The sequence below is a fragment of the Electrona antarctica genome (assembly GCF_951216825.1).
Source record: "Electrona antarctica genome assembly, chromosome: 16".
Taxonomy (NCBI): domain Eukaryota; kingdom Metazoa; phylum Chordata; class Actinopteri; order Myctophiformes; family Myctophidae; genus Electrona; species Electrona antarctica.
The window spans coordinates 5474600-5500583 of NC_136797.1; the positions used below are offsets into that span (position 1 = coordinate 5474600).

Sequence of the window (25984 nt, forward strand, 5' to 3'; positions counted from 1 at the left end):
CATGTCAGTTTTCACCTCAATGTAAATGGGCCAGAGTTAGCCAAAGCTAATTTCCATCTGTAGTCCCTGGGCAGGCTCTTAAAAAATGTATGATAAAAGAAAGACAGTGTGTAGTGTGCCAGCACACAACACCATGCGTTGATGCCATGTGTGCAATGTGCTAGCACCCAACACTGTCCGTACAAAAACACAATACAATACAGATAAAAGAAAGACAGAGTGTAGTGTGCCAGCACACAACACCATGCGTTGATGCCATGTGTGCATATGTGCTAGCACCCAACACTATGTCCAAACACAAACACAATACAATACAGTACACTACAGGAACAGATCAACATGGTACAGGGGACAGAACAGAATAGTGTCGCACTATGAGCTTGTAGATCTGCTATTTTCCAATAGCTAAAGTATAACATAATGCTTAAAACACCAAATGGGGTTCCCACCCAGAATGGGATAAAGTTAAAAAGCTGGTGGGGTGCGCACGCTTGTAAAAAAATAAATAATAATAAAATAACTGCAGTATTCTACAACTTACAATATTTGCGATGGAGTAGGCCTACAAGTATAAAGTATTGAAAAATGGACACACTCACTCAAGTAGTAAAAGTACCACAAAGTTGTACATAATTAAGTAGAGATACTTTGTAGGCTACTTAGTAAATGTCCACCAACTGTATTTAGACATAGATTTGCATGGTCATGGTTCAGTACAGTGAGTGCTGTGGCACCCTGCAGTCCCTAGGGGGGGCTGAGACCACCCTGTGGCACCCTGCAGTCCCATAGGGGGGCTGAGACCACCCTGGACCACCCTGTGACACCCTGCAGTCCCTAGGGGGGCTGAGACCACCCTGGACCACCCTGTGGCACCCTGCAGTCCCTAGGGGGGCTGAGACCACCCTGGACCACCCTGTGGCACCCTGCAGTCCCTAGGGGGGGCTGAGACCACCCTGTGGCACCCTGCAGTCCCTAGGGGGGACTGAGACCACCCTGTGGCACCCTGCAGTCCCTAGTGGGGGCTGAGACCACCCTGGACAACCCTGCAGTCCCTAGGGGGGACTGAGACCACCCTGGACAACCCTGCAGTCCCTAGGGGGGACTGAGACCACCCTGGACAACCCTGCAGTCCCTAGGGGGGACTGAGACCACCCTGGACCACCCTGCAGTCCCTAGGGGGGGCTGAGACCACCCTGGACCACCCTGCAGTCCCTAGGGGGGACTGAGACCACCCTGGACAACCCTGCAGTCCCTAGGGGGGACTGAGACCACCCTGGACCACCCTGCAGTCCCTAGTGGGGGCTGAGACCACCCTGGACCACCCTGCAGTCCCTAGGGGGGGGGGGGGGCTGAGACCACCCTGGACCACCCTGCAGTCCCTAGGGGGGACTGAGACCACCCTGGACAACCCTGCAGTCCCTAGGGGGGACTGAGACCACCCTGGACAACCCTGCAGTCCCTAGGGGGGACTGAGACCACCCTGGACCACCCTGCAGTCCCTAGGGGGGGCTGAGACCACCCTGTGGCACCCTGCAGTCCCTAGGGGGGACTTCAGTTTAACCACTTAATTGAGACCTGAGACCAAATGTCTTCTAAATCCTAACAGTTTTCTGAAAAACCTATGTTTCTCAGGTTCTCAAACCTTTTCATGTATTGGGCCGCAGACCGCCATCTCAAAATATGTTGTTCCAGGGACCCCACCAGAACCAAAGATTTGAGTTATTTTTTATTTAACTTATTCAAGGATTTGCAACCATTTTCAAGATTTTTCAAAAATAGCAGACCTACAAGCTCATGGTGTGGCACTCGGTGCCGCGCTATGAGCTTGTAGATCTGCTATTTTGTCAACAGCTAAAGTTTAAAATAATGGTTAAAGTGGTTAAAAGCTACACGGTTAAGGCGACACAGATGCGTTCCTGGTCTTAAAGGGTTAACCCCAGGGGTTCTCAACCTTTTTGGCCGGGCGGGGACCCCCGGAAATGCTTTGGCAATGTCTCGGGACCCCCGCCCCGCCCCCTCCCGACCCCCAATATAAATTGACTGCTACAATAACCTTAATAATAGAGACAATACACCATAAATAAATACTGAAACCAGATATAATCATTAGGGAAGGTGTATGCATGTACTATGTGTATTATATGTAAACTCTTCATTTCCACTTTCCAGCCATTCAGTTGCAAAAAGAAAAAGAAACTTTTCTTTTTTTTTTTTTTTTATCATTTGGGGACCCCCCAAAATAATTTGGCGACCCCCAGAGGGGTCGCGACCCACGGGTTGAGAACCCCTGATCTATAGTACTAAATACAACAGATCCGAGGTGCACTGTACTTGGTGCACTCTTTTTTCGATCTAAGCCAAATCTATTCACCAAAAAAATAGGGTCTGGAAAGCAGAAGGTCTCAGGTTCGAGCGTGTGGAAGGACTAGGCTCTGGGACTGGGAGGTACCATTCTGGCGTGTGGAAGGACTAGGCTCTGTGGGTTGACTCCTAATAAAATAGGTGTAATTATTCTTCTGTTTCCTTCCTTATAGAGACTCATACTGTTTCAGTGCTTTTACAAAACACACCCCAGACTCTTATGTTTTTAATGCTTCACGGAACACTAAATGTCTTTATTATTCAAATGTGGGTTGACGTAAAACGAACATGTAAAACGAACATGACGTAAGACTCTGTACGAACAGAGTCGCAGATATTTAAACGAGTGGTTCATATATTGAGTGCAATATACAATATATAATATATAATACAATAGCGTTCCAATAAAGATGGAATCAGATTATTGCTTCGTTAATCCCAGCAGATTGAAACTAAACTACTAATAATTACTCCCAATAAAATACTATTGACCCACTGTTTGATGCATCCACCAGCAGCAGATATGATGTGTCATACAGTAAGTATTAATGACAGCATGCTACTTCATCAACATGTATTTTTATTTGTTTTTTCTTTATGAAGGCCATTCATTTCCATAAGCATTGAGCCAAGCCAGTATAGTCAGAGCATCCGTCTACAGACCACACGTAATAGTCCAGTAATAATGTAATTTGACCTCTAACTAATTGCAAAAAAACCAAACTCAACTGATTTTGCATCTTCAATATATCCTGAATAACAGAAAGAAAGTTGCCTGGAATTGTCTGAGGGGAAAGTGTTGAAAATGGCCTGTACAGTGTGGCCACCATTGACATCCTATTATAAGGCAATATTTTCTAAATTTCCTTATGCTTTAAGTAGCATGTGACATATCAAACTAGGTTGTTGTCATGATGCTGAATCCATTCCAAGCATTAGTTTTGCATAAAAACACTCATTGGGCTAAATTTGGCCATAGCAACTTGCCAAAATGTAATGAGGTCAGCACATTTGGGCAAGTTGCTATGGCCAAATTTAGCCCAATGAGTGTTTTTATGCAAAACTAATGCTTGGAATGGATTCAGCATCATGAAAACCCCCTAGTTTGATATGTCACATGCTACTTAAAGCATAAGGACATTTAGAAAATATTACCTTATAATAGGATGTCAATGGTGGCCACACTGTACAGGCTATTTTCAACACTTTCCCCTCAGACAATTCCAGGCAACTTTTTTTCTGTTATTCAGGATATATTGAAGATGCAAAATCAGCCGAGTTCGTTTTTTTTGCAATTAGTTAGAGGTTGATCCTGTATTTTCCATAGATTTCCTGTACTATAATGGTTGTTAATCAACCACATCTTGATGTTTTTGTCTCGTGTTCTATTGATTTCTGAACAATGGACACAGAAATCTTTATTGGCTGTCATGAGACTGAAGTGTCCAAACTCCCTATAACGACAGCATTTGTTCATTCCTATAACCATTTGGGTTTAAGAATCCATCACATGAACATAAAGCGACTGTCACTGACTTTTAGAGGAAATGTAGACATGCAGCTCTCTGCCTGTGACACTGTAAACATATTGATACATATCGTAAAAAAGGAAGGATTCCTCAGGTCCACAAAAGTAATGACAATATGACATTTGTATGTGTTTTTATAATTACTTTTTATTTCCTGATATAAAGCCCTATAGGCTACAACATTATTCATAAGCTCTCAGTCTTATCAACATGTCTCTCTACTTCCCACACTGTGTCCTGGTGATTTCAGTGGACTGTGTGTCTCCCTCATGGGTCACCTTGCAGCTGAACACCTCTCCCTGCTCCCACAGTGCCTTGCTCATGGTCAGGGTGCTGCTGCGTCCGTAGCGGCCGTCCTTCTCCACCTCCTCTGAGGTCAGGACCCCGGCCGCCGCCGCCTCCTGCCCGTCCACCTCCCAGCTCAGCTGGGCTCCTGGGGGGTTGTAGCCAGTGAGCAGGCAGGCCAGGGTGGCTGAGTCCCCGGCAGAGAGCTCCTCAGAGGAGGGAGGAAGCAGAGAGACAGAGGGCCTGACCGGCACTCCGGCTGGAGACAAGAGAGCAAGCGTTATTATGGCATATTGTGTAGTAAAACAGCAAGACATCCCCTTTTCTCTAGGTTTAGGTTTAGGTTTATTTATTTAGCAAACATAGACAATACATATCAAAGGAAAAAAATACAATGCAAGGAAAGGAAGAAGCCATGCTGTCCTGTATGGAAGAGGTCATTGATTAAGCAGATTAAAAGTTCATTAAGAACAATACAAAAGACTACAAGTTGACCAAGGGAGCAGCTGTGCAATAAAGAAATACAAATACAGACAAAAAGGGGAAATAAACAATACAACAACAAAAACACAAAAGAAAATATAACACCTCAAACTAAATTATGTAATCTACAGAGAGGAAGAAATAAGATATTTCTTTAGATGTTTCTTGAATATTGGCAAGGATCTATGAGAACAACCTACCCTTGAGTACAAAACAACGCCAACTAGACATTACAACAATTGTAGGGGAAGCTGACTATAAATGAACTCAATACACGTGGCGTGGGTATATAGGCATGCAGTAGGCATGTATTCAACTAGTGCTTTGGATATTGTTTTAGTTCTATTTATTGTATGTTTTAAGAGAAAAGCTTTGATCTAAAATTATTAGAAGGTTTCACTATCTCTGTTATATTTGTTTTACATTTATGACCACTTTCTTTTAGGATTAAATAGGAGCAAATAAAAGATTGAAGTTGACAAACTGTAAAATATGCTAACCTTTAGGAAAGAAAACACATCTTTCGTAAATGTTTCATTGATAATAATTATTCAGTGAGTTTAATTACAAAATTGTACTTTTCTCCACAAAATTCTTCAATCACACTTTTTTTTATATATACACAGTATATAATTCCAAACAGTCAGTCCGTCATTTCAGTCATCTATGAAATGGAACAATAAAATCACTACTTACTTTTGACAATGAGTTTGGTTCCTCCACCAAACGTGAGCCACAGTGATCTATTGTGGTGAAACCATCGTACAAAAACCTCCCCTACACTTCAATGACTTCACTCACTCATCACACTGTGATGACACTGCAGCTAATGCATTATGAATAACTGACTAATACTTTGTTATTTATATATTACAATGATCTAGTACTTTTTCTCCAGTGTGTGACTGTTCACACACTCAGTGAAATTATTCAATGTGTAGTGTAAAAGTGTCGTTTTATAATTTTGTATCATTGCATAATAGTTAGTGAAAATATCTTACTTAATTCTTATTAACTAAGTACTACAACATGGTGGTTTTTGGTGACAAACACAGAAATCAAGCATATTTATGATTTTTATTCTGGATAATAAAATTGGAAAATGCTTTTTTTTCCCTTCTTTTTTTGGGGGACAAAAATCACAAATGATTTTGTAAATGTCAATTCAAATTGAAAATGGAATTATACTGATGGAGATCCCCAGACCGTATTCAGTAAATAGCATATGAGTCTTACCACAGACAGGAGCCATCTCCTTTTATTTTTCAGTCACTTCACACTTTCAGTGAAGGAGGTTTTTGTACGACTCTGTATCACTGTGTGAACGGATAGTGAGCACGCTGCTGACAGTGGTAAACTCCTGCATCTTCAGTCTGGATGTTACTGATGGTTAGACTGAATTCACTACCACTGCCACTGCCTTGGTAACGACCTACACCGGAACTTGAAGCATAATCCAGGATGAATTTAGGAGCTTGTCCTGGTTTCTGGTGGTACCAGACACAATATTTGCTGATGCCACTACTAGCTGTACAGCTGATGACAGCAGACTCTCCTGGCTGTACGGCGACAGATTCTGGAGTCTGGCTCATCACAATGTCTCCTGTACATCCTGAAACACACAACATAGGAACGTTAACTCACCTTGTTCTCATAATTATGCTGCTTATGGGTGTTATATATCTATGCCGAAACTCTTAGCCGAATAAATCGATCTTATACCAAAACTGGTTTACTTATAATTCTGGTTCAGCCCTGAATAGAGACGCTAGGGTTCATGTGTTTGATTGTTAATGTTGTCTGAACAGTTTCTGAGCCTACTGTATGTCTGCCAAATCTTCCTTGTAACGATATTCATGTTACACCTTATACAACACACACATATGGGAACATTAATGATGTTACAGTAAGCTACCTCTCCTGACAGCTTTGATACATGAAATAAGGAGCTCAACGTTTTAAGCAGAAAGTATAGTGTTGTGTTTCATGAGTTAAAGATCACTCACCTTGGATGTAAAGGGTGATTAAGATGTACATGCAGATGGCAGACATGTTGCTTTGACAGTATGATCTGTAGCACTGAGGAAACAGAGTCACGCTGCTGGCACATATAAAGCACACTGTCCTCTCTATGCAAATTAACTGTGGACTCCTTTTACTTGTTGTGTGGAGAGACTCGGATACGTTTTGATTTGTAATGGTTTGGAGGACAGGAGAGGCTCATTCTATAGATACTGACCTGCTTGTTTGTGTAAAAGTTATGCTAACAAAAGTTATATAAACAATCTTGTGTTTTCTATACAAGGTGTTTACTACTGTCATAACCCACGACAAATGAATGTTAAATGCATGTACTAACATCTTTGATTACATTTGTAATGAATTTATAACACAGCAGTATTATAATATGTGGCATTCAGAAAGCATTACTTATTCAATAATTGTGTGTGTGTGTGTGTGTGTGTGTGTGTGTGTGTGTGTGTGTGTGTGTGTGTGTGTGTGTGTGTGTGTGTGTGTGTGTGTGTGTGTGTGTGTGTGTGTGTGTGTCCAAATAAGCCATATTTTATACTTTCTTATTTTTCAATATTTTGACAAATTTTGAAAGGAGACGTGAAAAGGGACATTCTGAAAAAATGACTACTTGTCTTTTGTTACTTATATATTTGGTATATATATATATTAATATATAATATTTACTATATATTACTTTTGTACTTTTACTCATTTAGTATTATTTTTAATAAAGGCCTACATTGTGGTATTGCTACTTTAAACATCTGGGTACTTCTTCCAGCACAGTTAATTTGCATAGAGAGGACAGTGTGCTTTATATGTGCCAGCAGCGTGACTCTGTTTCCTCAGTGCTACAGATCATACTGTCAAAGCAACATGTCTGCCATCTGCATGTACATCTTAATCACCCTTTACATCCAAGGTGAGTGATCTTTAACTCATGAAACACAACACTACTTTTCACTACTGCTTAAATCATGCATCAAAGCCGTCAGGAGAGTTAACATAACATCATTAATGTTCCCATACTTGTGTGTTGCAAGGTGTACCATAACATAGCAGATATACACTGTACACACTCAGTAACTGTTCATATAGCATTATCAATACACTACTTTTACTTTGGGCCAAGAGTTTGGTATATAAGATTGGCTATTATTAGCCAAGAGTTTTGTTTAAGAGAAAAAGGAACAGACCCAAGTACATGGTGCCCTGGGGGACAAGTATAGTGCCCTGATGGGGGACCCTGGTAAAACTAAGTACATATAGGGTTAAAGTGTAGATACTTAAAACTGGGATAGTTACTAGATAATCGTTTATAAGACCCATATAGGTCTAACTAGCCTGGTTCCCAGTCTGGTTTGCTGCGTTCCGTGATTTGTTAAATCATTATTTTGTTAAATAATTTGTTAAATCACGCAGCGAAGCAGCCTGGAACCCAGGCTAAGGTCTGGAAACAAGGTGAGTTAATGTTCCTATGTTGTGTGTTTCAGGATGTACAGGAGACATTGTGATGAGCCAGACTCCAGAATCTGTCGCCGTACAGCCAGGAGGCTCTGCTGTCATCAGCTGTACAGCTAGTAGTGCCATTGACGATGACTTAGCCTGGTACCACCAGAAACCAGGACAAGCTCCTAAATTCATCATCAATTTTGAAGCAGGATTGACATCAGGTCGCTATCAAGGCAGTGGATATAATTATGAACTCAGTCTAACCATCAGTAACGTCCAGACTGAAGATGCAGGAGTTTACCACTGTCAGCAACATGAAGCCCGGCCGTTCACACAGTGATACAGAGTCGTACAAAAACCTCCTGCTGTCAAAGACCAAGTGAGAAGAGAAGTGACTGAAAGGCAAGACTGGATGTATTTACAGAAAACAACACATCTTTCAACTTTATTTCTATTTAAATGTTCAGTAAAGACACATAAATATACAGTATAGTCAATTACAATTACAATTGATGCAATAATACCTTTTACAGCACTGAATAATTTCTCAATGATCTATAGTGGTGAAACTACCGTACAAAAACCTCCCCTACACATCAATGACTTCACTCACTCACATACACTGTAATGACACATAACTGACCCATACTTTAATATGTTATTTATATATTACAAGGATATAGTACTTTTTAAATATGTATGATTGTTCACACACACTCAGTGAAATTATTCAATGTGTAAAAGTGTCATTTTTTGTATTTTATCATTGCATTAATTGTAACTGTGAAAATATCTTACTTAATTCTTATTAACTAAGTTAATACAAAATGGTGTTTTTTGTGACAAAAACACAGAAATCAAGCATATTTATGATTTTTATGGACAATGTTTTTTATTTATTTATTGAAAATAGAATTATACTGAGATCCCCATGCAGACCGTATTCAGTAAATAGGATATGAGTCTTACCACAGTCACTTCACACTTTCAGTGAAGGAGGTTTTTGTACGACTCTGTATCACTGTGTGATCGGATAGTACCGACGCTGCTGACAGTGGTAAACTCCTGCATCTTCAGTCTGGATGTTACTGATGGTTAGACTGAATTCAAGATCACGTTGACTGCCTTGGTAACGACCTGATGTGGAACTTGTATGAAAATCCATGATGAATTTAGGAGCTTGTCCTGGTTTCTGGTGGTACCAGACACAATATTTTAAGATGGCACTACTACTAGCTGTACAGCTGATGACAGCAGACTCTCCTGGCTGTACGGCGACAGATTCTGGAGTCTGGCTCATCACAATGTGAATGTCTCCTGTACATCCTGAAACACACAACATAGGAACGTTAACTCACCTTGTTCACATAATTATGCTGCTTATGGGTCTTGTATATCTATGCCGAAACTCTTGACCGAATAAATCGATCTTATACCAAAACTGGTTTACTTATAATTCTGGTTCAGCCCTGAATAGAGACGCTAGGGTTCATGTGTTTGATTGTTAATGCTGTCTGAACAGTTTCTGAGCCTACACTATGTCTGCCAAATCTACCTTGTAACGATATTCATGTTACACCTTATACAACACACACATAATGGGAACATTATTGATGTTACAGTAAGCTACCTCTCCTGACAGCTTTGATGCATGAAACAAGGAGCTCAACGTTTTAAGCAGAAAGTAGTGTTGTGTTTCATGAGTTAAAGATCACTCACCTTGGATGTAAAGGGTGATTAAGATGTACATGCAGATGGCAGACATGTTGCTTTGACAGTATGATCTGTAGCACTGAGGAAACAGAGTCACGCTGCTGGCACATATAAAGCACACTGTCCTCTCTATGCAAATTAACTGTGGTGGAAGAAGTACCCAGATGTTTAAAGTAGCAATACCACAATGTAGGCCTTTATTAAAAATAATACTAAATGAGTAAAAGTACAAAAGTATTATATATATATACTATATATAGTAAATATATAGTAAATATTATATATTAATATATATATATACCAAATATATAAGTAACAAAAGACAAGTAGTCATTTTTTCAGAATGTCCCTTTTCACGTCTCTTTTCAAAATTTGTCAAAATATTGAAAAATAAGTATAAAATATGGCTTATTTGGCTACTGTACTTTAAATACATCATGCGTGCGCGAGCGCACACACGCAGGCACACACACACGCACACGCGCACACGCACACACTTTAAAGACAAATGAATGTAAAACTAATGCTTTCTGAATGCCACATATTATAATACTGCTGTGTTATAATTTCATTACAAATGTAATCAAAGATGTTAGTACATGCATTTAACATTCATTTGTCGTGGTTATGACTGTGACAGTAAACACCTTGTAAACAAAAACACAAGATTGTTTATATATAACTTTTGTTAGCATAACTTTTACACAAACAAGCAGGTCAGTATCTATAGAATGAGCCTCTCCTGTCCTCCAAACCATTACAAATCAAAACGTATCAGAGTCTCTCCACACAACAAGTAAAAGGAGTCCACAGTTAATTTGCATAGAGGACAGTGTGCTTTATATGTGCCAGCAGCGTGACTGTTTCCTCAGTGCTACAGATCATACTGTCAAAGCAACATGTCTGCCATCTGCATGTACATCTTAATCACCCTTTACATCCAAGGTGAGTGATCTTTAACTCATGAAACACAACACTATACTTTCTGCTTGAAACGTCGAGCTCCTTGTTTCATGCATCAAAGCTGTCAGGAGAGGTAGCTTACTGTAACATCAATAATGTTACCATATGTTGTAGCTAGTGTGTAACATGAATATTGTTACATTGGCAGACATACTGTAGGCTCAGAAACTGTTCAGACAACATTAACAATCAAACACATGAACCCTAGTGTCTCTATTCAGGGCTGAACCCGAATTTTAAGTAAACCAGTTTTGGTATAGATCGATTTATTCGGCTAAGAGTTTCGGCATAGATATACAAGACACATAAGCAGCATAATTATGAGAACAAGGTGAGTTAACGTTCCTATGTTGTGTGTTTCAGGATGTACAGGAGTCATTCACATTGTGATGAGCCAGACTCCAGAATCTGTCGCCGTACAGCCAGGAGAGTCTGCTGTCATCAGCTGTACAGCTAGTGGTGCCATCAAAAAATATTGTGTCTGGTTCCACCAGAAACCAGGACAAGCTCCTAAATTCATCCTGGATTTTCATACAAGTTCCACATCAGGTCGTTACCAAGGCAGTCAACATGATCTTGAATTCAGTCTAACCATCAGTAACATCCAGACTGAAGATGCAGGAGTTTACCACTGTCAGCAACGTCAGCACTTTCCGATCACACAGTGATACAGAGTCGTACAAAAACCTCCTTCACTGAAAGTGTGAAGTGACTGAAAAATAAAAGAAGATGGCTCCTGTCTGTGGTAAGACTCATTATGCTATTTACTGAATACGGTCTGGGGATCTCCATCTGTATAATTACATTTTCAATTTGAATTGACATTTACAAAATCATTTTTGTCCCCCCCAAAAAAGAAGGAAACAAAAAGCATTTTCCAATTTTATTGTCCAGAATAAAAATCATAAATAGGCTTGATTTCTGTGTTTTTGTCACCAAAAACCACCATGTTGTAGTACTTAGTTAATAAGAATGAAGTAAGATATTTTCACAATTACTATTATGCAATGATACAAAATTATAAAACGACACTTTTACACTACACATTGAATAATTTCACTGAGTGTGTGAACAGTCATACGTATTTAAAAAGTACCAGATCATTGTGTAATATATAAATAACAAAGTATTAGTCAGTTATTCATAATGCATTAGCTGCAGTGTCATCACAGTGTGATGAGTGAGTGAAGTCATTGAAGTGTAGGGGAGGTTTTTGTACGATGGTTTCACCACAATAGATCACTGTGGCTCACGTTTGGTGGAGGAACCAAACTCATTGTCAAAAGTAAGTAGTGATTTTATTGTTCCATTTCATAGATGACTGAAATGACGGACTGACTGTTTGGAATTATATACTGTATATATTTAAAAAAGTGTGATTGAAGAATTTTGTGGAGAAAAGTACAATTTTGTAATTAAAATCACTGAATAATTATTATCAATGAAACATTTACGAAAGATGTGTTTATTTCTTTCCTAAAGGTTAGCATATTTTACAGTTTGTCAACTTCAATCTTTTATTTGCTCCTATTTAATCCTAAAAGAAAGTGGTCATAAATACTATTTAATCCTAAAAGAAAGTGGTCATAAATAAAAAAATAAACAAATATAACAGAGATAGTGAAACCTTCTAATATAATTTTAGATCAAAGCTTTTCTCTTAAAACATGTAAATAAATAGAACTAAAACAATATCCAAAGCACTAGTTGAATACATGCCTACTGCATGCCTATATACCCACGCCACGTGTATTGAGTTAATTTATTTTACAAGTTGATCGTCAGCTTCCCCTACAATTGTTGTAATGTCTAGTTGGCGTTGTTTTGTACTCAAGGGTATTGTTCTCATAGATCCTTGCCAATATTCAAGAAACATATAAAATATCTTATTTCTTCCTCTCTGTAGATTACATAATTTAGTTTGAGGTGTTATATTTTCTTTTGTGTTTTTGTTGTTGTATTGTTTATTTCCCCTTTTTGTCTGTATTTGTATTTCTTTATTGCACAGCTGCTCCCTTGGTCAATCTTTTGTATTGTTCTTAATGAACTTTTAATCTGCTTAATCAATGACCTCTTCCATACAGGACAGCATGGCTTCTTCCTTTCCTTGCATTGTATTTTTTTCCTTTGATATGTATTGTCTATGTTTGCTAAATAAATAAACCTAAACCTAAACCTAGAGAAAAGGGGATGTCTTGCTGTTTTACTACACAATATGCCATAATAACGCTTGCTCTCTTGTCTCCAGCCGGAGTGCCGGTCAGGCCCTCTGTCTCTCTGCTTCCTCCCTCCTCTGAGGAGCTCTCTGCCGGGGACTCAGCCACCCTGGCCTGCCTGCTCACTGGCTACAACCCCCCAGGAGCCCAGCTGAGCTGGGAGGTGGACGGGCAGGAGGCGGCGGCGGCCGGGGTCCTGACCTCAGAGGAGGTGGAGAAGGACGGCCGCTACGGACGCAGCAGCACCCTGACCATGAGCAAGGCACTGTGGGAGCAGGGAGAGGTGTTCAGCTGCAAGGTGACCCATGAGGGAGACACACAGTCCACTGAAATCACCAGGACACAGTGTGGGAAGTAGAGAGACATGTTGATAAGAGAGCTTATGAATAATATTGCTTCATAGGAAAGAAAAGGCAAATAATAATAATAATAATAATATGTCGAGTAAAGTCTTGTCATAAGTGTCAGAGACGGAGAACTGCTTGTCTTCATTTCTTACAACGCTTCTAAAACTCACTAACTGTTGCTATGTTTGTGTGTACGGTTCTACAACTCAAAAGGTTTAGGAAAGTTTGGACACTTCAATCAATAACAGTCCATTGTTCAGAAATCAATAGAACACAACATCAAGATAACGGTTGATTATAATGTCATTAATACCGTATACGCGTATGTAAACTGTGGGCTGTGTAGAGGGATGCTCTGACTATACTTGCCTTGGCTCGATGCTTATGAAAACGAATGGCCTTCATTGAAAAAAAAGCAAATAAAATAATAAAGTAATCCTTTTGTCATTCATTTTTACTGTGACATTGTGGGATGCAGAGATGCAGAGAGAAACATACAATAAAATGAATGTATACTACAATTTAGGCATTTAGCAGACGCTCTTAATCCAGAGCGACTTACATTAAGCAATAACAAAAGCATGGCATACATCACATATATAAAAAGTAGTTATCATGAATCATAAACTAAGAACGTAACAGTGGAGTATCTATGTTAACTATACATACTATACTATATAATATATTATACATGTGTACTATAAAGTGCTATGACTACATAAAGTGCAATTCTAGAGCTGTCTACGTAACAAGCTATAGGTCTGTTTAAAATACTATCTAAGTCTACATAATGTGCTATCTAAGGGGCTAGGCTAGGGCAAGTGCTACGGGCCATGGTGGAGTCTGAAGAGGTGGGTTTTCAGACAACGGCGGAAGATTGGGAGTGAGGCTGCATACTCACTGAGGGAAGAGTCAGAAGATGTCGGTGATAAAATAATGTCAATAATGTGGTTTATCTTGGACATGTGTGCATTGTTTGAGTTGTTCACACATTGTTCAACTCAAACAGTATCTGGCCAATGCTGGCCAATCAAATACAGTATTATATAAGGTTTTATGCTTTATCTGCTGGGATTGATAAAGCAGAACATGACTCCTTCCATGAATGATTAAACTCCCTGATGGAGTGAGTGCTTGCTTGGTGTTGTGAAATGCAGAAGACCCTCAGTCTGGTTCTAACCGGCTGGGCGGTGTGTGTGTCAATTCAGTTGAAGTATTCCTTATAGGTAAGCCGGCAGGCCCGGGAGAACCAAGAACGCGACACAGAGACGGTAGGTATCACGCTACAAGTACACAAAGTGTATGACACAGTCACACACAGGGACGTGACAATAAGATATCGCTCTGGATTAAGAGCATCTGCTAAATGCCTAAATTGTAAATTGTAAGATATGAGACATAGAAACGTGACATGATATGAACACGGCCGACCTCACTGGCATCACTGACATCTAACAGATGCCTTATCGTATATCTATAAAGAACATGCAAGAAAGCTGTACTATCACGTATCAAGTACATAAACACTGTATCTAAAGTTCCAGTACATAGACTTCATTAGATGTATACATGGACGAATCGCAACACGTGGTGTCTCTGAGGAAACAGCAGAACACCTGGCAGCACTGATGATCCATTCCGGCCACCACTGTACGGTACCATGACTATGCAAATCAAAGACTGAAGGCAAATACAGTTCAACACTTTATACATGTGATTCCAGGGCTTGACATTAACTTTTTGAGGCACACAAAAGTCACTTGTCCGGAGCACGAGCACTCACATACTGTAGGCCTATTGTACATTTTAAACTGTAATTTGGTTTTACTTGGTGAATACATGTTTGAATATTAGGTGAATATTCTAAGTTTGCAAGTTAATAGCCCTAGATTAGAATGTCTATGATCTTACACATATTTCATATATTGCAAATACACACCCAATAATTAATTCCTAAGACCTGGAGCCGTTTTGGGGACTATAGTTTCATTAAAGTTCTAAGACTAAAGTTCTGGCAGAAAATGAGTATTTAGTCAAATATCTCCACTTTTCCATGCTGTGACGATGTGCTGAACACGTTGCTCGGTTCTCTGTACAGGTGGAGTCCGTTTGTCTTTTATTGATTGATTGAATACTTTATTAGACAGAAATACTTAATGTAAACAGCATGTGGCACAGTAAGGCAAAAAGGATAACACAAAAAAAAGTCCTGGGGACTTGTTTCCATTGTGGCCCTATGTAGGCCTATTCAATTCATCAACATATAGCCAAAAACAGCAGGAGTTAATGACACCTCCTTTCGATGAGAAGTTACGTTAACCCCCCTTCGTGGTTTAGATGTTTTTTTAGGCCAATTTCCCATGTTTTGATGGCAGAGAAGTAGTAGTAGTAGTAGTAGTAGTAGTAGTAGTCAGAGCCGGATTTACCTTGCTGAGGGCCCCCGGGCTGGAGCAAATTTGAGGGCCCCCCTTGGGGCGCGCGGCGGAGCCGAAAAAAGTTTGGGCTATTTTGTTTTCATTTTGGGGTACCCAGGCCCCTAAAAAGAGAGGCAGGCAGGCATAAGCTCTCAATGGTTTAACCATAATACAACTAAATACAATAACAATACACACATTTCACTTGAATTGGATTTCACTTTACAATTTTATAATTAAAAAAAAATATATATATATATATATATATATATATATTTTTTTTTTGGGGCCCCCCTAGTCGGGGGCCCCCGGGCTTCAGCCCACCCTAGCCCAACGGTAAGTCCGGCTCTGGTAGTAGTAGTAGTAGTAGTAATGAAAATGTTCCAAAGTTTGGTCTGAATTTGGGTAAAAGAGAACAGAGTTTCTAGCATTAATTCCTGTGGATGTGGATGATTCATAAGCACGTGTTCTGCTAAGAACATGATTATCATGAAGTCTCTTCAGTATGTGGACCTATTCTGGTCACAGGAAGACCTGGTGAACCTTGAAGATGCAAATCCCAGTTTGATTCCCCCGGGACAGCTAACATTTAATTTAGCACCGTTTCACTCTCCATTGAGCAGATGCTGAAGTTTCATTTCTGTAATGATTTATAACCTCTATCCTCTACTTGATACTGATACTGCCGTCACATTTTACAGTAAAAACCAAGCTTTACTTGATTTAGCCATCTTGGTGCAAGTCAGGGTTTTCTTTTTTTTTACCAGTGGTGGAACTTAAAGGACCACTTCACCACTTTTCAACTTCTCTTCCTATAATTGGTCCCCACTCCCCACTAATGTTCATGATAAAACACCACCATTTTTGTCACCATGTCTGTGTCTCATAGGAAGGCTGTGGGCAGTTCAGAAACCCGTCCACCAGTGACATCATCAAATGAATAGCGGGGGGGGGGGGGGGGGGGGGGGGGGTTGGTCTCTATCCTTTTATGACTCTATGGTCGAAACGTAAAAGTATCCTGGGAGCTGATATACAGTGTGCGGACATGATACATCCCTTCTTTCTCATGGGACGGGTACTCTGACACACGGGTACAACGGGTATAGAGGGTATGCGCGTGACATCATCACCAAACCAGGAAGTTATGCAGGAACGCCTACTGAGTGGCAAAAAACTACTTTCTGGCCTTGACAGCCCAGCCATCCAGACAGAAAAGTCTTATCTGATTGCATTAAACAACGTTAAACTCACTTTGCATGTTGCTTTGCCACTCGATTTGCCACTCGATGGGCCATTCACTTTAAGCATATGCGCATACCCTCTATTGCATAGCCGGGTGGGGCATGGATCTCCAACTTCCATCGTTCCACCACTCTACTGCCGGGCACCGGTCTAGATGACTCAAGTAGGCCTACGGTACAATTTCCAGGTACTATATATACTTAACTTGAGATTTTCCATATTTCTACTCCACCGACCACCTCCATCTCAGATGCAAGCATTGTAGGCTACTTTATTTTTTTATTTTTTTTAACTCCACTATAATTATTGGAAAACAGTAGCCTACAAGTTATTTGTATAGAGATTAGCATTACAAAACAGTACTATAGCCCTATTTGTAATTCGCTCTGGACAAAACACTTTCTAAATGCCTAATTTATTCATTGTAAATATTATTTCAATATTAATTTTACATTTAATTAAACTACAAGAAAGAACATCACATAAAGACCCTCCCTCCTCCTCCTGATGCCTCGTCATTTGACGTCATCTGCCGCCTTGCTTGTGCACGTCGGCGTCAAAGACCGACGCACACTTGTGTGTGTATGTGTCAGTTCGCTGTATGAGTTGTGTTTCCACATTACTAACTACTAACTTACAGTCAAGTCCAGGAGAAATGGCGGCGCTTTTCAAGGCGAGGAAAGGTCAGTAGTATTCATTTAAATATAATACAAAGATCTCTCTTCATGACTTTATTGCTTCACAAACTCACAGAAATCTCAAAGCGTCAACTGGCTGCACTGAGTTCTATTCGCCGCTCGGCGCTCACATCCGGCCTAGAGCCCGCTTACTGCATCCGGTGGTTTCCATGCACACACACTTAACGGTTTCCGTATCCGCTCTAGACCGGATCTGCAGATTTTGCACAGTGAATCGACCCCCCCGGTCTAACGACAACATGTAATAATCTACACCTGGTCATCTGAGGTTAGCTACAGTCTGCACACATTGTGGTCATTATTATTGCTCCAATGTTTCATTTTGTAGCAGCCAAAATCTCGTATCATCTTTAGCCGTTACATTTTAAGAGTGTTATGCTAATTAGGTTAAAATATTGAGCTTGTTTGTATGGCTAGCTTCCTTTTATAACTACCCTGGTGAATGCTTATGCTTATAAAAAATAAAATACACCTCGAAGAAACACTGTAGGCACACATAGTTTAGTAAAAAGCCTTTCCTTATTCATAACGCCAGGATGTTTTGCTTTTAAGACATGATTTGAGCTAACTCATGCTACAGCCTACTGGGACAGAGGTTATTATGATGATATGGGACATGACCTTTCACCCAGATATAGCCACACATGGTTAGCAATGAGTAGTTCAACAATGACATTAAAAGTCCACTGTCCAGTGTGTCCACTACTCCACTTGCATGAAAACAGTCCTGTTACGTGTTGTATATTCTGATCATTTCAGTCAGTGGTGGCTGGCCTAAGGACCCCCATTTGAAAAGATATGCCAAATATTATGTCTCTACTAGCAGTGATTCTCAACCAGTTTAATTTAAAGGACCCCCAGTTTGACATGCATTAGTCCCATTTAATAGCATTTCTATCTCTGGGACCCCCAATTTATATTGTAAAATCAACCCATAAGGGTCCATTTGGTTCCAGACTATCATTTAGCTAACCCTGGAACTCCCTCAGGGACCCCTGGGGGTCCCCAGACCCCACTTTGGGAACCACTGCTGTCCAATATTCAGAAGTAGGACCCATGAACAGTGCAGCTTCAAGCTTGTGTTAAATGTACATACTTAACCATATACATAACCTTATGTGTTGTTGTGACCTAATTTTTTGCTTATGTATGTTGTTATTACTGCTACAATGATGAGTCTAGACTAGACTCTAGAGGAATCGATACCAAATAATTGTACTACTCCAGTCCAGACAGCCCATTGATCAAATAGACATTTCCGATCTGCTTGTATTTAAACAATGTTAAACTCACCAACATTGCAGCTGTAGGCCAAGCTTGAATTATCCTCTTTTCAATCTGCAAAGCGTTTGTTTGTTTGTTTCATACAAATCCACCATAGAGACATGTTAAATAATGTTATGAATATGAGCTACTTTCTGTCAAGAAATTCCATGCAGGTGTTGGGAGTTTGGAAGCACTCGGTCGAAGTCACTGCCCTGTGTACCACCTGTTTCCAATTTGCACATAATGCAGGAGGCAGCTGGAGAAGGCAACGCGTTAATGAAAACGAGTGCTTCCAAACTCCAATCACCTGTGTGGAATTTCTTGACAGAAAGTAGCTCATATTCATAACATTATTTAACATGTCTCTACGGTGGATTTTTATGAAACAAACAAACAAACGCTTTGCAGATTGAAAAGAGGATAATTCAAGCTTGGCCTACAGCTGCAATGTTGGTGAGTTTAACATTGTTTAATACAATCAGATCAAAAATTTCTATTTGATCAATGGGCTGTCTGGAGGGTATTTGCAACAATACAAATCTTGATTGTTTTGATGCACAAATAGGCCTGCCCTATAGTTTATATAATCAGATATATATCAAAATATGGTGAACTGTTGACGTTTGTTTAATTTCAAGGACACCCAGTTTGACATGAATTTTAGGCTACGGACCCCCATTTAATGGCATTTCTATTTCTGGGACCCCAATCTATATTGTAAAAATCAATGTTAATTAAACTCTGAGAGTTACAGACCCATAAGGGTCCATTTGGTTCAAAACTATCATTTAGCTGGGGTCCCCCTGGAACTCCCTCATGGACCCCCTGGTGGTCCCCGGACCCCACTGCTGTAAGTCGCTCTGGATAAGAACGTCTACTAAATGCCTACATTGTACAATGGTTCTTTTCCAGCAGTGGGTCTGTGTGTGAGTGGCTGTAGAAGTCTGAGCCAGCTGGCAGAGTTACCAGAGATCCACCAGATGCTGAGGCAGACCTGCAGAGACTACGCAGACCGGGAGCTAGCCCCCATCGCTGGTAAACTGGACAAGGAACACCTGTACCCTGCCAAACAGGTACGTACTGTTACTACTGGAACACCTGTACCCTGCCAAACAGGTACGTACTGTTACTACTGGAACACCTGTACCCTGCCAAACAGGTACGTACTGTTACTACTGGAACACCTGTACCCTGCCAAACAGGTACTGTTACTGTTACTACTGGAACACCTGTACCCTGCCAAACAGGTACGTACTGTTACTACTGGAACACCTGTACCCTGCCAAACAGGTACGTACTGTTACTACTGGAACACCTGTACCCTGCCAAACAGGTACGTACTGTTACTGTTACTACTGGAACACCTGTACCCTGCCAAACAGGTACTGTTACTGTTACTACTGGAACACCTGTACCCTGCCAAACAGGTACGTACTGTTACTACTGGAACACCTGTACCCTGCCAAACAGGTACGTACTGTTACTACTGGAACACCTGTACCCTGCCAAACAGGTACGTACTGTTACTACTGGAACACCTGTACCCTGCCAAACAGGTACTGTTACTGTTACTGTTACTACTGGAACACCTGTACCCTGCCAAACGGGTACTGTTACTGTTACTACTAGAACACCTGTACCCTGCCAAACAGGTACTGTTACTACTGGAACACCTGTACCCTGCCAAACGGGTACTGTTACTGTTACTACTGGAACACCTGTACCCTGCCAAACGGGTACTGTTACTGTTACTACTAGAACACCTGTACCCTGCCAAACAGGTACTGTTACTACTGGAACACCTGTACCCTGCCAAACAGGTACGTACTGTTACTACTGGAACACCTGTACCCTGCCAAACAGGTACGTACTGTTACTACTGGAACACCTGTACCCTGCCAAACAGGTACGTACTGTTACTACTGGAACACCTGTACCCTGCCAAACAGGTACTGTTACTGTTACTACTGGAACACCTGTACACTGCCAAACAGGTACGTACTAGTGATGAGGGTTGTCCCGCGGGGCGGGCGGACGGTTCAAGGTTTTCAGCGCAATTATCGCGCGGCGGGCTGGGCGGGTCACTTCCCCCAAACCCTCTAAATCTGGGTAGAAATGTAAAATAAAAATAAAGGTGCCTCCTCCCCTCTCTCTCCTAAAGGTGCCTCCTCCCCTCTCTCTCCCTCTAAAGGTGCCTCCTCCCCTCTCTCTCCCTCTAAAGGTGCCTCCTCCCCTCTCTCTCCCTCTAAATAAAGGTGCCTCCTCCCCTCTCTCTCCCTCTAAATAAAGGTGCCTCCTCCCCTCTCTCTCCCTCTAAAGGTGCCTCCTCCCCTCTCTCTCCCTCTAAATAAAGGTGCCTCCTCCCCTCTCTCTCCCTCTAAATAAAGGTGCCTCCTCCCCTCTCTCTAAAATAAAGGTGCCTCCTCCCCTCTCTCTCCCTCTCGAAAGCAACTGAACTTGCTCTTGAAAAGCCGTTTTTGCGGGCCGCGGGTACGTACTGTTACTAACTGTATGCTAATTCATTCAAGTTTTATTTATTTTTGAAGTTACACTGAGTAATCAAACTCATTTTCAGTGTCGTCGAGTAATACAATCACATAGAGTAAAACATCAGAAGACCGGGAAAAGAAAAACAAAAAGGTATACATGTGTATTACATAGGTTTACAAATAAAATGCGAAGACAAATTTCAAAACGATCCTCTCATCGGGGTCCCTGGCATATCACATACATTGGGGTCACTCTGCAGCCTAATAAAGGTGGATTTGGGGGTCCCTGGCATATCACATACATTGGGGTCACTCTGCAGCCTAATAAAGGTGGATTTGGGGGTCCTTGACATGAAAAGGTTTGGAAACCACTGGTATAAAGCAGGGGTTCTCAACCCGTGGGTCGCGACCCCTCGGGGGGTCGCCAAATTATTTTAGGGGGTCCCCAAATTATTTTCAAAAAATATTTTTTTTTTTTCACGATTTTTCAAAAATAGCTACAAGCTCGTAGCGCGCCACTCGGTGGCGCGCTATGAGCTTGTAGATCTGCTATTTTTAAATAGCTAAATTATAACAATGCTTAAAACACCAAAAGGGGTTCCCGCCCAAAATGGTTTAAGGTTATTGTAGCAGTCAATTTATATTGGGGGTCGGGAGGGGGGCGGGGTGGTGGTCCCGAGACATTGCCAAAGCATTTCCGGGGGTCCCCGGCCAAAAACGTTGAGAACCCCTGGTATATAAAGTATTGAAAAATGATCCTAGAATGGAGTGGCCGGATGAGAAGCCTGCTCTGATCTGACGATGAGCTGTTTTCCTTTTCCAGGTGCAGGAGCTGGGTGCCATGGGGGTGATGGCCGGATGAGAAGCCTGCTCTGATCTGACCATGAGCTGTTTTCCTTTTCCAGGTGCAGGAGCTGGGTGCCATGGGGGTGATGGCCATCGAGGTGCCAGAGGAGCTGGGCGGGGCAGGGATGGACTACCTGGCATACAGTCTGGCCATGGAGGAGATCAGCAGGGGATGTGCCAGCACAGGAGTCGTGGTCTCGGTTAACAACGTACGTACAGTACTCCTCACACAATCTGATGGGGACATGGATACTTACTTAACCCATTCTGGACGGGAACCCCTGTTGGTGACCTTTTAAGCATTACGTTATACTTTAGCTATTATATTGAAAAATAGCAGATCTACAAGCACAACTAGCTTGTAGATCGCTATGTCGGAAGACATTTGGTGGAAATAAATCTACAACATTGATCTTGAGTGGCTAAGGTTGTAGACGGCTTAATTTTGGCAAAAAGGATTTTGTGTAGAAGGGGGGGGGGGAAAATGAGGGAACCGTGACTGCGTGAACCGTGAGTGCGTGTGTGCGTGCGTGCGCGCGCGTGGTCAACACATGTGTACAGTATCTACTCTACTGTATCTGTATTGTTGACCCCTGGGAGCCCCCTGCTGGTCAACACGGGTAAGTGGTTAAAGGTTGCATTAGTACAGTAAAGTGATGTAATTATCTGAACCCATTCAGGACGGGAACCCCTTTTGGTGTTTTAAGCATTATGTTATACTTTTTTAGGCAGATCTACAAGCTCGTAGCGCGGCACCGAGTGCCGCGCTACGAGCTTGTAGGTCTGCTATTTTTGAAAATGTGGTGCAAATCTTTGAATATATATATTCTTTCAGAGCGAACGTTTTTAACTCAAATCTTTGCTTCTGGGAGGTTTCTGGAACAACATATTTTCAGATGGGGGTCCGTGGCCAAATACAGATGATTCCGGGGGTCCTTGACATGAAACGGGTTGAGCACCACTCATATTAGAAACACAGGTTTTTCAGAAAACTGTCAGGATTTAGAAGACTTTTACATTTCCACGTCAGGCCTAAATGTGTTAAAGGTTGCATACATTATTACGGTAAAGTGATGTAATTCTCTGAACTGAGCTGACCTGGCCTAGTAGCCGTGTTGTTGTTGAGCAGTAATAGCATGACATGTTCATACACATCACTCTCCTTTATTCTTTTTGCTCCCAGTCCATTCATCAATCAATCAATCAATCAATCCATGAATCTATCTGTCGGTCAAATCATCCATGAATCCAGAAATCCAAACAATGAATCCATATTGTATATTTAGTCTTGTTGTACTCTAAAAAGCTTTTTTTTTTTTTTTTTTTTAATTTTTATCCCACGATTTTGTAACCCATTTTTCACCCCTGTGTCAATTATCTAATGTGATCCTGGGCTCTACACACCCTCCGCCAACCTAGTCCCCATATATGGAGGACATGGGGAGAGCAACGGACTTGAACTCATGCTTCCTTCATGCATGAGTGTCCAAGTCGCTCCTTTACATCTGACAGGGGGGAGTTTCCCTGGCTGGACGTAGCGCGTGGAAGGAACACGTTATTCCAACCAGTTCCTTTCCCCTCCATCAGGCGCCCCGGCTGGCCAGGGGGAGGCAGTTTAGAGACCAGGATTACTGCATGTTTTTTGTGAGGGTACCTACCCTAGGGGACACGGGGAGAACATGCAAACTCCACACAGAAAGGCCCTTTCGCCAACCCCTCTAAAAAGCTTTTAAGCTTTCAACAAATGATTGATTGATTGATTGAGAGTACCTCTTTACACCGACTGGCTTTCAGCAGTAACGACGATGAGGAAACAAGGAACGTTCAGAAGTTAAAGGGACATTTATTTCACCACTGGAAGAAACGGCAGCCACTTAATAACCCATTTAGACCCATTTAGGACGATTCTACAAATGTCTTCTAAATCCTGACAGTTTTCTGAAAAACCCATGTTTCTGTGTCAGTCGTTCTCAAACAATTTCATGTCAAGGACTCTCAAAAATATATGTATTTGGCCGCCGACCCCCATCTGAAATGATGTAGTTCCAGGGACCCCCACCCCAGAAGCAAAGATTTGAGTTAAAAACTTTTTCTCAGAAAGAATATTTATTCAAAGATTTGCACTGCATTTTCACGATTTTTCAAAAATAGCAGATCTACAAGCTCATAGCGCGGCACTCGGTGACGCGCTATGAGCTTGTAGATCTGCTATTTTTCAATAGCTAAAGTATAACATAATGCTTACAACACCAAAAGGGGTTCCCACCCAACATGGGTTAATAGATGTAAGCACAAGTGATAATACTTGCTGGGCATTTCTGCCTGACGCACCTCCGACGGTGCCATGGTGCTGGCTGCAGGGTCATCAGCCGGGAGCCACCCTTCACAGATGTTTCGCTCCTTTAATCCCGGAACATCTCTGGGTGGTCTAGCAGCGACAGGGACGTCTCCCTGCCGCCCCCTGCAGCCAGCGGAAGGATCCTTGTTCTCCCCACACTCTGTCCCCTGTGTTATTGCTTTTGTGGTTGTGGAATGAGTCCCAAGGGACTATGCATGGCAGGGACGTCCATCTCCCTGAGTCAGGCGTGGGCTGACCGCATACCACAGCATCTCAGGGTGGTGGAATATAGTAGCAGGAAAGGTTCCCTACTGCCCCCTGTCTAAGCTCCTTGTTTTCCCCACGATTTGTCATTTCTCCTGAGCCACAACCAGAAGCTTCCTTGTTCTGCCTCCTCTGCCAGGACTTTGAGGGCATTCTTAAGCTTGGAGCCTTTGATCCCAAGGGACTTTAGTAGCCGCTGGGTGGATGCTCCAGTGTAGCCTCTACACCCGACTTCCACTGGGTATGTGAAGGCTCTCCACCCTGCTTGTGAGCACTCACTTGCCAGCTCTGAATATTTGTCCCTCTTTCTCTCAAAGGCAGCCTCCATTCCCTCCTCCCAAGGAACTGTCAGCTCTACCATGATGACTGTCTTAGTAGAGGTGGACCACAACACGATGTCTGGTCGTAGAGAGGTTGTGGTGATCTCTTGCGGGAACTTCAACTGCCGGTCTAGGTCAGCCCTCATGTTCCACTCGCTTCCAGCTGACAGGAGGGACTGTGGGCTCTTGGTGATGCTCTGCGGCTTGCCCCCTTGCTTGACAAACTGGATCGACCGCTCTGCTGTTCTTGAACTGGCGCCATTTGCTTCCATTCTGCGTACTTCCAGGATTTCAGCCAGTTTCCGCAGAACGCGATCGTGGCGCCATCCATATCGGCCCTGCGTCAAAGCCACTATAGTAGATAACAGTAGCACAATTTGAAATAGTGCTACCTATGGCACAGGCACTTTGAAACAGTGTGGCACAACAGTGTTCTGCAGTCGGTGTGATTGTTTTCTATGCAGTCTATCTACATTGTATTGTGTGTGTGATCGTTGTCTACAGTCTCTCTACATTGTATTGTGTGTGTGATCGTTGTCTACAGTCTATCTACATTGTATTGTGTGTGTGATCGTTGTCTACAGTCTCTCTACATTGTGTGTGTGTGTGTGTGATCGTTGTCTACAGTCTCTCTACATTGTGTGTGTGTGTGATCGTTGTCTACAGTCTCTCTACATTGTATTGTGTGTGTGATCGTTGTCTACAGTCTCTCTACATTGTGTGTGTGTGTGATCGTTGTCTACAG

General features: G+C 41.8%; 2 protein-coding genes and 2 gene segments (V, D, J or C); 2 read left to right on the top strand and 2 right to left on the bottom strand.

The window, feature by feature from the left end:
- Window positions 1-19149, bottom strand: part of cryba4 (crystallin, beta A4) — a gene marked incomplete at its 3' end in the record, with an annotated part of 49555 nt that extends 30406 nt beyond the window's left edge. The window contains exon 1 of the mRNA XM_079523561.1: window positions 19010-19149. The remainder of the gene's footprint in view (window positions 1-19009) is intronic.
- LOC306939080 (immunoglobulin kappa light chain-like) lies at window positions 4103-9893 on the bottom strand. The segment is given in 4 exons: window positions 9843-9893; window positions 9164-9449; window positions 5355-5401; window positions 4103-4434 (listed from the first exon to the last, which is right to left on the bottom strand).
- Window positions 11470-13433, top strand: LOC306939784 (immunoglobulin lambda constant 7-like). The segment is given in 2 exons: window positions 11470-11544; window positions 13048-13433.
- Window positions 17543-25984, top strand: part of acads (acyl-CoA dehydrogenase short chain) — an 18812-nt gene continuing 10370 nt past the window's right edge. For 2 of the 3 annotated variants that reach the window (XR_013791827.1, XM_079523558.1), the window contains exons 1-3: window positions 17543-17701; window positions 19895-20055; window positions 22377-22526. Coding sequence is in view for 2 of the 3 variants with exons in the window: in XM_079523558.1 (XP_079379684.1) it covers window positions 17620-17701; window positions 19895-20055; window positions 22377-22526 (393 nt within the window). In the remaining variant the exon portion in view is untranslated. Of the gene's footprint in view, window positions 17702-17955; window positions 17985-19894; window positions 20056-22376; window positions 22527-25984 lie in introns of those variants that run through there. The other variant, XM_079523559.1, reaches the window with a different exon arrangement.